The sequence below is a fragment of the Colossoma macropomum genome, unplaced genomic scaffold (assembly GCF_904425465.1).
Source record: "Colossoma macropomum unplaced genomic scaffold, Colossoma_macropomum, whole genome shotgun sequence".
In the NCBI taxonomy this organism is placed as follows: domain Eukaryota; kingdom Metazoa; phylum Chordata; class Actinopteri; order Characiformes; family Serrasalmidae; genus Colossoma; species Colossoma macropomum.
In genome coordinates this window covers 38982680-39000375 of record NW_023494792.1, presented here as the reverse complement: position 1 = coordinate 39000375, position 17696 = coordinate 38982680, and the positions used below count along the sequence as shown (strand labels likewise).

Sequence of the window (17696 nt, the reverse complement as noted above, 5' to 3'; positions counted from 1 at the left end):
GTCTGACATCCAAACTTTCATTTCAACCAGACACTTATTTAGACACTAAAGAAAGCACAAACTACTTTAGAAAGGAAGGATAATTATGAAATTGGTCAAAAACTTCTACGCAAGGTAGTGTAGAGATCATTCTTTAGAGGAGGTGTATGTTTGAAACAAGTAGGAACTGTGCCAGAGGTTAGGAAGTCGTTTATTGTTGTGTCAAATGTCTCTTTTTCTTAATGAGCATTTACCATAACATACAGGACAGGGTGGATACACACATTTTCTAAACCGCTTATCCTCCTGGTTCGCGGCGGGGGGGGTGGTGCTAGAGCCTATGCTAGCAGTCATTGGGTGAAAGGCAAGATACACCCTGGACAGGTCGCCAGTCCATCGCAGGCCAGACAGACAGACATATACATTCCCACACACACTCACACCTAGATAAATAAATAAAATTACAAGTTTGATGAAACAATTCCAAAATTATTACAAATAGTTTTAACAGCTTTTTATTGTTAGTAAAAACTAGTCAGGTTCAGATATTGCTCACATTCCTTCACAAAGACTAGGTATGAAGGCTTAGAATTAAAAATATAAATGCACAGTTTAGCTAAAAATAAGATTAAATTTGTTAAGTAATAATACTGTTCTTTGGCTTTGTCATAATCAAGAACCAGGCACTTTCTTTCCACAACAGGAAGAAATCTCTATACAACAGATCAGTAATAAATCTACATAGCTTTTGTAAATCTACATAGCCAGAACCTTCTAGAGACGGGGTACTTAACCTGGCAGTCAGGAAAGTGGTCCCAGTAGGCAGGGAAAGGCAAGTTTATTTATATAGCACCTTTCATATACTACAGTCATTCAAAGTTCTTTACAAATGAGAAAATTCACTTCAGATTTAAAGATGTTGGAGAATAGAAATTAAAAACATGATTAAACATGATTAAAACAATAGATTTAAAAGAGAAGAAATTAACATTGAAATAAAAATCAAATTAAAAATTAAATTAGGATAATAAAGTGCCTTTACAGGAGAGAAATGCAGTAGAGCTAACAGTGTTTTAAACTGAGTTGAAAGCTGCTCAAATAGGAATGTTTTCAGCGTAGTTTTAAAAGTGTACAGTGTCAGGGCTTTTCTAATACTCTCTGTCAGCTGGTTCCAATTAAGAGCAGGATAGGAGCTAAATGATTATTAGCAGGATTAACTGACTAGTTCCTAATGATCTGAGACTTCTGCTTGGCTGTTATCGCTTCAACATATCAGATAAATATGCTGCTCCTACACCATTGTACGGGTTGCAAGAGTGGTGCTACAAAACATATATCTTATCAAACAGAGAAAATATTTTCGACAAGTGCATACAAGCTCTGCTCAGTGGCTCCTACTACAGGCCATGGAAGACAGGCTAATTTCGATTATGAATTTCTATTATGTAGGTTCGTTATCCAGGGAGAGTGAAAAACGTTGAGAAGAGGTGAATAACCATTTCAGGTTGGATATTTTTACAGCATTAAGCCATCTAATATTTTGCAGGGTAAAATTTATGAAGGATTTTAAAGGACTCTTTCTACACCTTGTTTGTAAGAAATGAAAATAGCAGCATTAACCATACATTTTTCCTGCAAATATGATCTATAAACCTATTCCAGTACAATGCTATATACGTTACTGAAACATATTGAGGAATATCAATAGCCACAATGAAAATGGAATATGTAAGATGGCGATTTATTTGAATGTTTAAATTTAAATTTCCCACTTACATACTAGTATTCCCACACATACACAATAATTGTGTCAAATGACAATTGCAATTTAATTTATCTTACATGCATTTTTACTCTCTAATAATGCATTTGCTTTATCAAAGAGAACACCAGGCTAGAAAGATGGCAAAATTCTAATATAAAAAGGGAAAACAGCATTTCTCCTCTTTGCAATTGTATCTTTTCATCAACTGCCCTCATTCTGTGGCAAAATGATTTGGAAAAGGCATTTGACCCAATTGCATTTCATAGACATTCACCTGTCAGTAATCCTCTCGGGGGGGCCAACAGCACCTTCAGCGGAAAAGCCATTATCTGAAAAAGTTTACAGCTGGTCTAACTTTAGCAGATGAGATGAAGCACATCAATATGTCTGCTTGTGATCCTTACACAAGCCTGATGAAAAAGTGTTTACTCAAACGTGTGGCCAGGTTTTCTGGTTTATTAGTCTGAAAGTTATTGCTAAACTTAGGCCAGTGGCTTTTATTAAAATCAAGGGAGCAGGGAATCCCGCCATACGGGATTCCGGTTGATGGCCATGTAGAGATATCTTATACAAAGTGAGCATCTGATGTGTGTTTATTGTTCTGCCATCACTTCACTGCTAATACTTACTAATACACTATGTCAATTGTGGATGGCTGCAGAATTAAGCTAGCTACATTCCCAACAAGACCCCATCTAGTGTTTTTTTGCTGCTGGCTAACGTGAAACAGCTCAGTGTGCCACTCCTATACCAGCATTGTTTCATGATATTATTTTTAAAAGTATGTTGTGTGAATTTGACAAGAGTTAGTTTATGCTTAGCTTACTGGTAGCTCTGCCATTCCCCAGCTGGCCACATTAGCAGTAGCCTAATATGTCTGTCACATGGTGTGACTATCATACGCAGTTTCGCACAGCCTGCTCATTTAAGTTTCACAAGAATGTTACACAGTGTGTCAGTATTATCATGGATCCATGTGTCCCCCAGCCGAATTCAATTGAAATACGACAAGGTAGTGTGTTGCCAGCTACTGCAAGTTTAGCACCTGTATCCAGTTAGCCAACAGCAAAGCTATCAGTTAGCTACATATAAACAAATGAATATTACAAAAAACAGTATGTTAGATGCTGCCTTATTTGGGAATGTAATGTTAGGTAGCTTGATTATCTCTACAATTCACGTAGCATATTAGTCTTTGCAGTGTTAACAGAGCAATCCAACTGAGAAGAGGAGCAGTCTGATGCTAACTTTGTAGAAGATACCCCTTTATGGCAACTGGAATCTATAAGACAGGCCTCCCTGTTCTCCCTTAGTTATAAGAACCGTCATTCAGCCACCAAAGTTAACGTCAGTTTGAAGTTAGCTTAATTTTTTAATTTTACATTCCACCTTAAATGGTGCATTAAGTAAGAATATGTAATTGCAAAGAGAAGAGGCATTGTTCCGTTTTTACATTTGAATTTTGGCAGCTTTCTAGCTTGGGGGTTCTCTTTGATAATGCAGTTTCAAAAGCCTTTTGAGAGTGCCAAAACATATAAGGTAAACTACATTTAATTATCATTTTGACACCATTGTTGCATAATCATATTAAGTATACCCCTGCAGTTCTGGAAATACATTTTAATTTAAATAAATCTATGTGCAGTATTGTATTGAATTAGCATTTTCATTTTGAACCCAACATTGCATTTAAGTGGGAAATGTAAATGTAAACATTGAATTACATTGCCATTTTACATATTACATTTTAATTAAAATTTTGCTACTGATCTGTTTCCATACTGATACAACTTCAGATTTGAAAAGAAAATAATTTAACACTTTCTAGGCAACTCAAAAAAATTTGTTTTGCTTCACTGTGTCAAGCTGCTTATAAAGGTCCAAGAAAAGAAGAAAGCTGTCAAAAAGTAATCTAAAAGGTCTGCAACTACATCTATGTTAATGTAAAATATAGCAAATGTTAAATATCTCAAGAGACATGGAGGGATGATATTGTAACATATGGGTTCATTTGGTGCAGAAATGAAGTGGCGGCACCGTCAACACTGTCTTTGCCAGGTTTATTTGAATAATTTGTCAGATTTTGAAGAAAAATTGACATAGTGAAAAATTGGTTGATTAAATGTTTAAAATAAAACAACAGGTAAAATAACAGGAAAATAAAAAATTAAATAATAAATAAATGTAAAATTAAATGAAAAGGCCGGGGCAGCATTGCTCCAACACTTGGCTCTCTCTTTCTCTCTCTCTCTGTTCCCAAAACACAGAAAACGGATTGCTACTGTTGAGTTCCAGAATATCCAGCTGCCTGTCACTAGCCAGCTGGCTTCCTTTAACCCTTTTTTAAGCCTGTCTTATGTGCAGTTGTTGAGAGCCTCTGTCCACTCACTTTGAAGTACTTCTTTACACCTTCCAAGTGCATGAAGTAGATAAAATGGAAAGACATCCAAGATGATACATGCCGTTCTTTTTGTACAGTTAATTACCTTTTGGGCACAGCATGACCTGTTATTTACGACTGTAACTGGCATTTAGTAATACTGATAGAGAGAAAGCCCCTTTACCCTTAAACACACACCATTCTAATATGATCAACCCTTGAGCATAACCTAATTTCAGCAAATCTTTAGATATGTGTATACAGTATGCACTAATTACAACAAATCAATAGATACATAGATACACCAAAAAAATCGATTAACATGATCTTAAAAAAGGTAGACAAGACACAGAGCATCCCATTCTATTAGCAATGCTTTCTGTAGCTATACCTGTATATGTAATGAGGGCACTGTAAAGTAGATTAATTTACCAACTAGAAGAGAGAGGTGTCTGGATACTTTTGGACATACAGTGTGAGTGTGATACGCCATGTGTGCATTAAAAGTGCTTTAAAACAAGCAAGAGCAATAATAAAAAAGAAATTCAGGATGGACATTGCCATCTACAGGTAATTCTCTGTGCAGTTGAACAGCTTAACACTCAAAAAGAGTCTTGAAACTATTCTTCCCTTTAAGCAAACCCTGAATACACCCCATAAATAGAGTGTGCCTTGCCGTTCTGGAGCCTGTTGCACTATCATTTTTGTTTTCCTGAGTTTTGTAAACAGGAAGCACAGGATTATCTTGTGGTCATAATTATCTGACTAATATCACTATGAATGTGTCAAAGGTCTTGACATTGATATGACTAGATGTGAAACAAATATATTTGTTAAACCGTGCCATTTACTTACTTGATCCTGACATATTTGATGTGTCAGTGTCTTGTACAAAACATTTATAATAGTCAGTGCTGAATACTGTTTGTACTGTAAATATCTTGATATTCATGCAAAAGAGAAGTCAATGTCTTCAAAGTTGGTGTTTCTCTCAAGGAAGTTTTTTTTTTTTTGTAAGTGAAATGACAGCCTGGCGCTGATTCAGATTTGACACTTCAAATGTTTCTGTCTGTTTTCCATAAAATGTTACACAAAAGATGTAAATAATGTTAACAGGATGGAGAATAGAAGTATGTTATTGTAAATGTTGCAGTATGTACAGTATGAATGTATTTGTTTGAGATAACCGCAGATGTCTTAAAGTCATCCGTCTTCTTTGATTACTTAGTGTTTGCTTATGCACTGTGTACTTCATTCAGAAGTATGATATGATATAACCTCACCCAAAGCGCACAGGCGCAGCAGGATACAGTGTCCTGGTCTTTCTGTTCCACTCTACTGCTCTACGGTGCTCTACTGTATTTTATTACAGACACCTGGGACAAAACTTATAATCAGAAGTAATTTATTTTTATTCATATTTATTAATAAATGAGTGTCATAGAGTGTCATAGAAAAAGTCATTTTCTTGTTTATGCAAAAAGAACAGGTACCAAGGAAAGTCTCTTAAATCAGAAACTAAACATGTCTATGCATTTATCTGATCCTATGCATGTATCCTAGAGGATGATCTCTCGTGAACAGCAACAGTCAGTAGCTTAGAAACAGCAGGTCAGGATATAGCAACATGCAGTTAGACAAATTCTGTATGGGGCAAATTATTTATAATAATCATTTATTTTTTGGACTGACCCTACATGTTTGTAACTGAATCTGACCAAATCAAACCTGAATCCTAGCTGGAGAGCTAAGCAAGCCTAGGTTGCACGTGAGCCCTTGGGGAGTGGTAACTACTTTGACAGCAGAATAAAGCAGCTGTGTGAATAGGCAAACTGCACAAAGAACATTTACAACCACTGAGAACTTGGGGAAGGTCCTCACTGAAAGTCACACCTCATGCACAGGTTGTCATACGCACTGATACAGCAGAAGTCATGAGGCTGGGCTGGACGCGAGGTCTAGTTTTGGTCCTGACTGTTGCAGTAATGCTTCTGTATGTAGCCTCAGTTAGGAAGGAGATCTGGACCCATGAAGAACATCTCTATCAAGCCCAACAGGAGCTTTCTGTCCTCAGACAGGACATCCTGCACAGGCTGGAGGGAATGGAGACTCAAATACAGGCAATTGGTGAGAGAACGACTATTATTTCATTCACCCTCTTCCTAAATCACAGTTAAAGATCTTGTTGATCTTGTTCAAGCATTCAAAATTGAAGGCAGATGAAAAGTATTTTGCTTTATCTGACCCAAAAGAGTAATTTGGGATCTTTCCAAAAAAAAGTTGCACTTTAAGACTAGTGGTGAACACGTCTGAGGTAGACTTTTTTGTGGGACCAAAAGAGTTATTTGGGATCAAATGATTAGATGACACGAACAGAATGTTCTTTTTGCATGAAAATTCAAGAACTGGGTTTTAAAAAAAAATTTGTTTGTGTCAATAGACTTTAGTTAATGACCGTCTGTAGCCTTGCCATATCAGTGCTCTTTTAATCTTGAGTAGTTCCTTGAATAATGCATACTAAGTCTCATTTTCAACCACATTAAGCAGGCATTAAAACCTTTATGCCATGTTAAAGGGCAGCAACAGTGCAAGAGACATTTACATAAGTTTAAAAGTTGTTCGGCATACAGTTGTATGCAAAAGTTTGGGCATCCCTGGTCAAATTACACGTTTTGTTTTCTGATTTTCTGAGAGGAAAGTATATATCCTCTACAGATAACACACTTCTGCACATTTTAATGCACAAATATTTGCTGAATTCAACATATTGGGGAGAAAAATAAAGCAAAATATGTGCAAGAGTTATGGCACGTAACTGTTTTATTTCATGTTTGATGTGTATTAAATAAATAGAAATAGCACACTAAAATTTGCAGAAAAATGCAGTTTGTCCTGTGTTGAGGATGTGTTAACTGATTGCACTTAGAAAATCAATAAAACATGCAATTTAACCAGGGGTTTTCAAGCTTTTGCACATTGTGTATTGTATATTGTATATTGTGAACTTAGCTACATCTCTACCTTCATAAGTAAAAGTTCTTCATCTGTTAAAGAATTTTCCTCCACTGTAGGTCTACAAATCATTTTGAAGAGGCAGACAGTGTTCAGCTGTTCAGTTTATTTCATGGACATTGTTCATTTTCACCAGAAGCAAGAGGTTTATGATGTATAGACTGCATAACTGCTTCAACTACTTGCCATTGATCTTTTACACTACTTTCTCAGTTCAGTCTTCCCACATTGACCAGAGGGATGCACGTGCAGTTACACAAAGTCCAACACTGAAAAGGGACAGGAGGGCAGCTCAGAACCTGTTCCCAAACTCTGAACTATTTAAGAAATGGCATCCTGATCTGTCTGAGGAAGAGCAGCGAGAAGCAGAAGAGCTTTTCCAGAGATATGGATATAACGTCTTTCTCAGTGATAAGATCCCCCTAGACAGAGAACTGCCTGAGACACGAGACCACAGGTCAGCCTTAGTCTGTGCATTTTTATCAAATTGAGCACAGAACTCTAATCTTGCTGCGGCTATGACTTCATCCTTCTAACTACTCAACGTCAACAAATAACTTGTGTTTTCATAGGCAAATAGTCAGATGCCCTTGTTTTGAGTAATCTAACATTGTTCGGAATCTACAATTATGCATGCAAAAACAACTTCGTTTTCATGCTTTAGGTGTTTAACCAAGGAATATCCTTCATACCTCCCAACCATCAGTGTAATTTTGATATATCTGGATGAGGCTCTGTCTGTGATTAAAAGAGCCATTTGCAGCGTGATCAACAGAACTCCTGCCCATTTGCTCAAGGAGATCATTTTAGTGGATGACCAAAGCACCAACGGTATGCCTATACTTCATTTCAGAAATAATTGTTTTAGACCGCATGTCTAACTGATTTCCATAGTCTTTAGATAAACCCATAGCCCAATAAACACGTACAGTGAGGAAGAACAAGTGTTCAGACACTTTTGATTTAGTTATTAATGTACTTCCAGTCCATATATGCACTGTCAGATGAATGATACAAACCCATTTCTAAAAAGCTGGAACAGTGTGTGAAATGCAAATAAAAAACAGGTCCAGATATTTCATGTGTTAACAGCTTCATTGTTTCTCTATAAATATATGCTCATTCTGAAATTGATACCTGCAACACATTCTAAAAAGTTGGGACAGAGGCAATTTAAGACAAGGCAATGTAATCATGCTTGGACATAAAAGAAGCATCCAGGAAAGACCCAGCTCTTTATGAGCAAAGATTAGTCAATACTCACCACTTTGACAAAAAATGCATCAGTCAATAATCCAATAGTTTAGAAACAATGTTCCTCAATGAGCAATGGCAAGGATTTTAGGTATTTCACTCTTGATAAAGGTGTAATATGTCATCAAAAGATTCAGGGAATCCAGAGAAATCTCTGTGTGTAAAGGCACAGGCTGAAAACCACAAATTAATGCCCATGACCTTCAACCTCTCAGATGGCACTGCATTAAAAACCAACATGTTTTTGTTATGGATGTCACCTCATGGGCTCTGGAATACTTTGACAAACGGTTGTCAGTAAAACCCATTTGTCACTGCATCCACAAATCATTGCTGTCAGAATAAAACCTTGTATCTCCAAAACAGTAAGAAGTTAATTAGTCAAAACATTAAATATCTTTTCTTTGTACTGTTTTAAGTTGATTATAGTTAAAAAAGATGGAAAATCATTGCTGTCTTTTTTCAATTTTTCCATTTTCCTAGTGTTCCAACTTTTTGGAAAGCAAGCAGTATTCACTCTAAAAGAGCTGCAGGGTGACCTGAAAGTAGTATGAACAGCAGTTAGACAGAGAACAATAAGCAATGAACTGCACTGCAGTCATCACCGTTCCCATACCCTATGCAGAACTTTTCTGCTAAAAAAGCACGGAGATGTACACAAGCACTTAGAGAAAGCTGAACTCTTTATTCTTTATATACAATGTATTCTGGTCAGGCAAAATGAAAATAAAACTCTTTAGCAAAACTTCAGCTTGTCATGTTGGGAGAAGAAGGGTTGTGCGCATGATTCCAAGAGCCTCCACAGTGAAGTACGGAGGTGGGAGCATCATGATATGGGTCTTCTTCTCAGTGATGTGCATGGAGGATTTTGAAACTGCCAGTCCATCAGAGAGATCCTGGTAGGACTGAGAAACTGAAAACAGTTTTTCAAAAGGAATGTGCCAATATTGACCCAAAATGCTGCAAGTGGTGACTTCTTATTGTAGATGTCTTGAAGCTGCATTTGCCAACAACAACTTTGCAGCAAAGTATCTTTTCCTATCAGATTTATTTTTTAAATATATATTTGTTTATGGTAATGAATACATACTTTTTTGTTCATATTTGTAAGTGCAGACATGTGTAAATCTGAAGTGGATATATACACTGGAAGTATATTTAATAACAAAAACAAAAGTGTCTGAAAATGTGTTTCTCCTCACTGGCTTTGTCACAGGAAACAAGGAATAGATGGAAATTTATAGGAAGGAGGAGGAGCTTTAGGTGGGGTCCTCCAACCTTTAACTTTAGTAATTATCAGAACATTTAACCTCTAAACTGCCAGGGTTAATATGTGGGCCCACACTTTAGTCTCATAACTACAAAACCTATATTTTTGTTTCATATTAGTTACCTAATATTTGTTAAAAAACACAGAACATGTTCTCTACATGCAGTTAATCAGCTTCATCAGGATGTGATGAAGAATATTAAATGTATTGCCTTCACAGAGGATTTAAAAGGAAAGCTGAATGCCTTCATCGATTTCATCCACAAAACTCGTCCAGGCCTGGTGAAGAAGGTGAGGCATGCAGAGCGGATGGGCCTGACTCAAGCACGCCTCTCTGGTTGGGAGGCAGCCACAGGGGATGTGGTCGCTATCTTGGATGCCCATATTGAGGTCCATGTTCAGTGGTAAGCCAAGAGCCAGCACTGGCAAGCATGTATAATACTGTATATGAAGATCTAATGAAAAACTCATGATCTACAGACGGGGTGCTCAATTACAGTGCTGGAGGGTTAGATGGTTTTGGAAACCATCAATGTTATCTGTAATTGCGCCCTCCATATCTACAGTATAAAGGCACAAGAACAGCTCCAACATGCACTTACCTTCTGCTCATTTAAGGGCTGAGCCTCTACTTGCTCGTATCCAAGCTGACCGCAGGCTGGTGCTGAGCCCAGTCTTTGATAGGGTGAATTTCTACAACATGGAAGTGACTCCATATTCAGCTGCAGCTCAAGGTTTTGACTGGGCTTTGTGGTGTCGGTATGATTTCTTCAAACAGGAATGGTATCATCGCAATGACCAATCGCTACCTGCCAAGTGAGTGTCTTTGTTTATTCCTGCATTCAATGCTTTTGTCTGATAGCTTTTCCTCCAGAATACACTAAGAACTTAGTTGTATGCCAAAGTTACATATTTATGAAAAGGTACATATTTATACACTATGAAATCACATCATAAATAGAGATGGCACTGAAATGATATCGGAAGGAGAAGAGAATGTTTCTAGCCTGAAACACCGCACACTTACACTGTGAGACATCACACTGTTAGTTGTTTATTTCTCTGCTTCAATTAAATCACTTAACAGTTTTAAGAAATAAATATTGGAGCTGCACCAGTACAGGAAAAAAAGCAGTATTGTGCCATCTATAGCTACAAGTTGTAAGACAGCACAGAACCATTTAAAACCATTTATAACCTGGTAGGAAAACATTTGTCAACTCATGGAACTATCACCACACCACTTGTAATTGTAACCACAGACTTGCCATTTTTAGTAATGGCATGATGCCCTTTTGTAAACCAAACCAAATGAAACCGTTTAAATTCTATTGTAACAAAACAGTGCTGTAAAATGAAATATACTATATCTGTCCATTCCCTTCACTAGGAGTCCCTCTGTGATGGGTATTCTTGTGGTAGATCGCCTTTTCTTTGGAGAGATTGGAACACTTGATGGAGGAATGAAAACATATGGTGGGGAGAATGTAGAGCTAGGCATCAGGGTGAGCTGCTGATCACATTAATTTATTTAAATAGTACCAAAGTATTATTTCTATTATTTACCCAACAACAGGCTTAGAGTAGCAATCAATTGCTTTCAAAATTTCTGCATAATTCAATGGTTCAACGGTTAAGAAAGAAAATTATTCAGAGTGGTTTGAGGAGAAATGGCTCACTGTAGAGAAACTTACTCTTCATAATGGTGGTGATTGGAACCGGGGTCATAATGTCTACAAAAGCTAATATAACCATTTTGTTTACAACGGCCTGGCAACATTTTAGCAATCACCTAGGATAACATATTAACACTTTAACAACCACCTGGAAATTCATAACAACGGCTTTGTCAGGACAACCCTTCCAGTTTTATTAACCATCCAAAACGACTAGTGAACTACACGTGTCGTCTGAGTTGTTATATGTAATGCTGATAATAGCAAGATAATAATACATCTGAAAACCTAAGCTTTATACACACTGTATGTATATCTAAATACTGAATGGATTTATTTTTTTTAAGTACCTTTATTATCATTATACTTGTACAGTACAACAAAACTCTTCTCTTCAGAACTTAGCAGACCCAAGTATTGAACCCATAACCCAAGTTTTAATTGCCTAGAGTGCCAACCACTAAGCCGCCACCTTTAGGCTAAACCTTCTCTCAAAACTATTAACTATAAAGCAATGTTTAAGGCATCAGGCAACATCTTTGTAACCATTTCCTATAATAACTTTATGGAAGGTAGCTTTTAGAGGCATTTTTAGATGTCTGGTTCCTGTGCTGGGTGGCATGGTGGCGCAGTGGGTAGCTCTGTCACCTCACAGCAAGAATGGCCTTGGTTCAATTCCCGGCCGGGTGACCAGGGTCATTTCTGTGTGGAGTTTGCATGTTCTCCCCGTGTCTGCGTGGGTTTCCTCCCACAGTCCAAAGACATGCAGTCAGGCCGATTGGACATGCTGAAATTGCCCCTAGGTGTGAATGTGTATGTCTGTCTGTCTGCCCTGCGATGGACTGGCGACCTGTCCAGGGTGTATCCTGCCTTCCGCCCAATGACAACTGGGATAGGCTCCAGCACCCCACCGCGACCCAGAAGGATAAGTGGTTTAGATGATGGATGGATGGATGGTTCCTGTGCTGCAAACAATTCTGATTCTGTAAAAGCATTTCACCTCAAACCACTCTAAATGACTTTACATCTCAACAATTTTAATTATGAGGATTTCCGTTCGAAGGTGATCAAGAAGAATAGTCAGGTATTCTATGGTAGGTATCTAACTTTCTGCAGGATTTAGTCTGAACCCTAATCTGTTACACCTCAGACATTCCTGATTTTTTGGAACAGGTGTATTAGATTTGGGATGGAACTGAACCTTCAGGCAGGTAGAGGTCAAGGAGGAGGACAGCTGACTTCACACTATAAACCCCCTACACATCTATATGACACATGTGGTGTTGGGATGAACCCGCGGGAAATAAACATGTGGAGGTGCTGTGTCCCTTCACTCTGTTCTCCTCCTACATGGCCTGCTGTTAGTGTGTGTGTGTCTGTGTGTGTACATGTTTGTATATGTGTGTGTGTGTGTGTGTGTGTGTGTGTGAGGGTGGACAACATGCACAGACTGCTGACTGGCTACAGCTGCTAAAGGAGAAAAAATATATTTCTGGCTGCTTTTTATAAGTTCATTGAGTCCAGACTAGCCAAGGAAACAGACTAGTCCTTAAAGTATTCACTGAAACCATGACTGTTTCTCTGTTATGTTTTATTGACCACAGGTGTGGCTGTGTGGAGGTAGTGTTGAGATTATTCCATGTTCTAAAGTGGCGCACATTGAGAGAGCACACAAACCGTATGCACAGAATCTTGGTGAGTTAATGAAGAGGAATGCTCTCAGGGTGGGGGAAGTCTGGCTGGATGAATACAAGATAAATGTCAACGCAGCCTGGAACCTTCCACCAACGGTATGGTACTGCAGTCTGTACACTAGTGCAAGAATAAACAATGGCCTCTCTCCCTCAAGAGATTCAGTCTCAAATTGTCAAAGTTCTCATTTCAGATGTTTGCTTTTGAATTTGTGAATAGCTTGGTTCACCATAGAAGTGCCATCAGTGACCAGTGTGTATTGTGCTCATGTTTTAATCCTTACTTTGCAAATAACCTTTTCTAATCAAAGGCAACCTAAATGGCGCCTTTGTGTTCATGACTGAGGAACAAACTCCTCTTGTTTCTTCAAGGACCATGGCATAGACATTGGAGATGTGTCAGAGAGAAAGAGACTGAGGGAAAGGCTGCAGTGCAAGCCCTTTAAGTGGTATTTGGATAATGTCTATCCTCAGCTAGATCCACTGGATGACCTGCTTGGTTATGGCATGGTGAGTGCTCTTTATAAAGCAAGTCACAAACCACTGAAAAGGAAAGCAATCTATTTTGAGATGGCACAATGGCACTATTTACTTTCCAATACAGATATTGAAACCTTGAGTACAATATAATATTGCTTCTTTAAAAACTTCTAAGCTTAATTGAAGCTCTTTATTGAAGATGATCATCTAAAAGTAGGCCATCATGCTCAAACTACTCACTCTACTGACCAAAAGGGAAATACACAGCAAACATCACATCAAACAGTGTGAATGAGTGCTGTTCCAAGATCGAATCAGATTCATTCTTTTTTCCCTCCAATGTTCTATCCAGCATGTTCACAAAACTGAAACCCATCGACAGTGGTGATTCTAGGACTGTACAAATGGGGTGGCCATTGGGCAGCTAAGGCACATATTTTAGGTGGTCCAAAAATATGTGTAATTATCAAATATTACTCGCAAAAAATGATGATGAATATTCCATTTTTTTCTTTTTCTTTGTGGAAACAAATTATAACACTGACACATTCAACAGGTAACTCATTACTTTGAGCATTTTTCCACCAAATTAGGCAAATTTTGATTGGATTTGGCAAGGGAAAATGTGCTTTTGCAGGTGGACAAAATTTGCACTGTTTGGCCATGATTTTGGCAAGTTTTTAAAAAGTGTATAAAAGTAATAAACTGCCTTGCTTAATAAAGCAGCTGATATTCTCCCTACCTGTCATTAGTTATGAAATCTTTGACAAACATTTGGTGGGTTTTGAAAAATACAGAAACAATCTGGCAACCCTACACACCTAAAGTGGACACAATGCATGGTCTACGAATCTTACATGCACTAGGCTCTTTAGTTTGCTCACATTTTTAAACTGAGGGTTATTAACTAAAAAGTGATTATAATGGGACAAAATTGGCGAGGACTGTGTTTTAATAAAATTGTCGGTAACAGAGAGAAAAATCGGAATTATGATGCTGGAAGAAATACAAAATACTCACTCACATTTACTTCATATCAGCATTGCTGGAAATGAATGCATTAGAAAGAGACAGTGCCAGCTGGCTGCCGTTAAAGGGAGGACATGGAGAAAACATTACAATCATGCTGCAGTTTTGTCAAACTGCACGTTACGTCATATGCTGAAAGACTTTCTCTTACTTGAGTGGGTGGAAGCGTTCCAATCTGCCAGTTATGCAAAACTAGGTGGCATCCAGGGTGGCCAGTCAGTTTCAGGAGAAGCCAGTGCCACCCTGCTGTCTTCGGCCCTGACTATAGATAGGCCTACTGATATCCCACCTTTGTGTATTGTGTAAGAAATTACAGTAAAGAATGTATTTCACATTTATGTACACATTAAACCTTTGTATGCTTTTACACTGCAGACAACAAACTCAAATTATGTTATGTTGATTTTTTGAGTGAAAAAAATTCCTTTAGAGGGAACAAACAAATATTTTAGTGCGCAATTTCTATTTATCTGCTGAGTTTAACACAAACTTTAAATATGAAATGCCCCATGACTTTTGGACAGGACACATTTTATGTTTTATTTTGCTTCATTATGTTAAGTTCAACAAGTAAATAGTAATTTTGCATTAAAATGTGCAGAAACATGTTCTCTGTAGAATAAGTGTATTTATTTTCACTTAGAAAATCAACATGTCATTTGTCCTGGGGCATCCAAACTTTTGCATACGGCTGCATTATATAAAATATATACGCTAAGAATGCAAAGAGATTATCTGCGCATGGCAGTGCAATGCTCTTGCATGTATTGAGGCACAATGTATTGTTATGTACAAATTTGCAACAATTAACACTGTAGTGATTTTGGTATTACAAATTAAAAACTTTCTATTGTCACATTCAATTACAAACACAGTTGATCAACAGTCTGAAGACAGATGTATGTGTTGATCAAGGACTCCTTTCAGGCAACACTCCCATCTTATACGCATGTCATCACCAGTTTTCACAGGTCAGCTCTCCTCTCTTTACTGCACATCCTTGTCATTATCTCCAGTATATTTAGGAAACATATTAGTCCATCACTATTTTTCCCTCTTCATTCCGAATCATTACAGGCCTGTGGCTATAGAAAACGTGGAGACATTTATATTGGACAGAGCAATTTTCAGGAACGACGCTGTTTGGCTGACCCTGGTTCAGGGAGACTACCTGTACTGCACAAATGTTCAAAGCAGCAAATCTACAAGTACTGGGACTTCAAACAGGTGATCAAATAGTGACTCCATAAAAGTAAAAAGCCTGGGTATGAAATCTGCAGTGACGGTCATACATTTAAAGTAGGCTGCCTTATGTTCTGACACAAAAAATGATTCATCAGCTCTACCTTAATAGAGACTTTCACCGATGTTTCAAAATTTAATTAACTCTTGAGATATAAACAAAGTTAGAGTGCTTTGATGTGAAATGGTACATTGTTCCACTTTTTAAAATGTTCTTTTTTTGCTTTACAATGGGGGCAGCATGGTGGTGCAGTGGGTAGCGCTGTCGCCTCACAGCAAGAAGGGCCTGGGTTCGATTCTGTGTGGAGTTTGCATGTTCTCCCTGTGTCTGCATGAGTTTCCTCCAGGTTCTCCGGTTTCCTCCCACAGTCCAAAGACATGCAGTCAGGCTAACTGGACATGCTAAATTGCCCCTAGGTGTGAATGTGTATATCTGTTTGTCAGCCCTGCGATTTACTGGCGACCTGTCCAGGGTGTATCCTGTCTTCTGCCCAATGACAGCTGGGATAGGCTCCCGCACCCCACCACGACCCATAAGGATAAGCGGTTTAGATGATGTGTGTGTGTGCTTTACAACATCTTGCATGCACTTCTCCACCATGAATGTCGTTTTAAACACGTTTTAGGCCCAAATCTTTTCACAAAATTTCTACAAAATAGTGTCTTAGCCATCAGACTGGCTTTCTGTGAGGTAGCTTCAAAGGAATAGTAATACATGATTTTCTACTGACTCCAAATGCAGCCAATCAGCCAAGACATGTTTGGTTTCCAAATTTTGCTTCTTTAGTTTAGAACTGGAGCTGCTACAGCATTAGTGCTAACAAACACTGAAAGTAAATCACCATCCTGTTTCCACATATATATGCCAAAATCTTCATAGATTTTTCGTAACCTTGTTTCGAAAAATTAAACGAATAAAATGGCACGAACAGACCTTATTTCCACATTTAAGCTAAAACTGGAATTATCATCCGCAAACACCTCGCTTTCCTGTACTATTCCGCCTCAAAACTCTGTAAGGCTGCATGTTGTAAAACATCAACATGCAATGACTGATAGGTAAACTTTTCTGGAACTTCTTGCAAAGTGATAAACCACTGTTCAGCACTCCCTGTGCAGTCTGAAGTTTTTGGAATGGAACAGTTATTGTTTGGAATAACCCTTAAAATGTCTAAATATCCTGTGCAGTCCTCAGTCCACTAAGGTTAAGTTCAACAAGTAAATATGTTTTTTTTTTTGGTTTTCTAGTTTATTGTATAATGTGTGTGTAATGTGTTCTACATCACAACTCATGCATGATTTGACTTAAGGCCTGGATGCGGTTTGAGCGGATTGAGAAGTTTTGGGTATGTATTTACGGAAATTGTTTGGCAAGTATTTACGTCCTGTGTTTGTTACCACCGTTAGCCTCATACCTCCAGTTCTACCCTAAAGAAGCAAAAATTAGACACCAAACATGTCTTGGTTGATTGACAGCATTTGGGGTAAGAGGAAAATCATGTAAATTTGATTATTTATATGGTAACTCTAAGAGATGTCTGCTTTCTATCACCAAAGCTGTGAACAATTCTGACTCAGTAAATTTATTTAAAACAGTGCATTTCATATCAAACCACTCTTAATGACTCTGTTTACACTTAATTATTTAATTATGCCAAAAAAAATTGAAATATCAGTAGACTTTTTTTTACTGCTTCCCAGAGTCTGTTAAAATGGATTTTTTGGTTTCTTTCCAGGGGCAAGCTGTAAAAAATAGAGACACAGGCCGGTGTCTTGAAATTGCTATTGGACCAGATGGATACTATCAACTGTACATTCAGGACTGCAGTGGACAGAGGTGGACAATACAGCATGTGATCAAAGACCGAGGCTTCGGTTGAGTGTTTTGTTCCATAAGTCCAATTTTCCGCAAGTCTGA

The 17696-nt window shown here is 37.9% G+C and overlaps 1 protein-coding gene across 2 annotated transcripts; it reads left to right on the top strand.

Annotated features, from left to right (window-relative positions):
• Positions 1–6058: 6058 nt before the first annotated feature.
• LOC118812277 (probable polypeptide N-acetylgalactosaminyltransferase 8) lies at positions 6059–17682 on the top strand. 2 transcript variants are annotated; one of them, XM_036577134.1, is made up of 11 exons: positions 6059–6251; positions 7350–7593; positions 7801–7967; positions 9881–10064; positions 10279–10476; positions 11051–11165; positions 12941–13126; positions 13400–13537; positions 15412–15507; positions 15614–15763; positions 17515–17682. In XM_036577134.1, the coding sequence occupies exons 1-11, from the start codon at positions 6059–6061 to the stop codon at positions 17656–17658; spliced, it is 1815 nt and encodes a 604-aa protein (XP_036433027.1). In that variant the 3' UTR covers positions 17659–17682. The 2 variants fall into 2 exon arrangements, with proteins under 2 accessions (XP_036433027.1, XP_036433028.1); XM_036577135.1 differs by lacking the exons at positions 7350–7593; positions 7801–7967.
• The last annotated feature ends 14 nt before the right edge of the window (positions 17683–17696 follow it).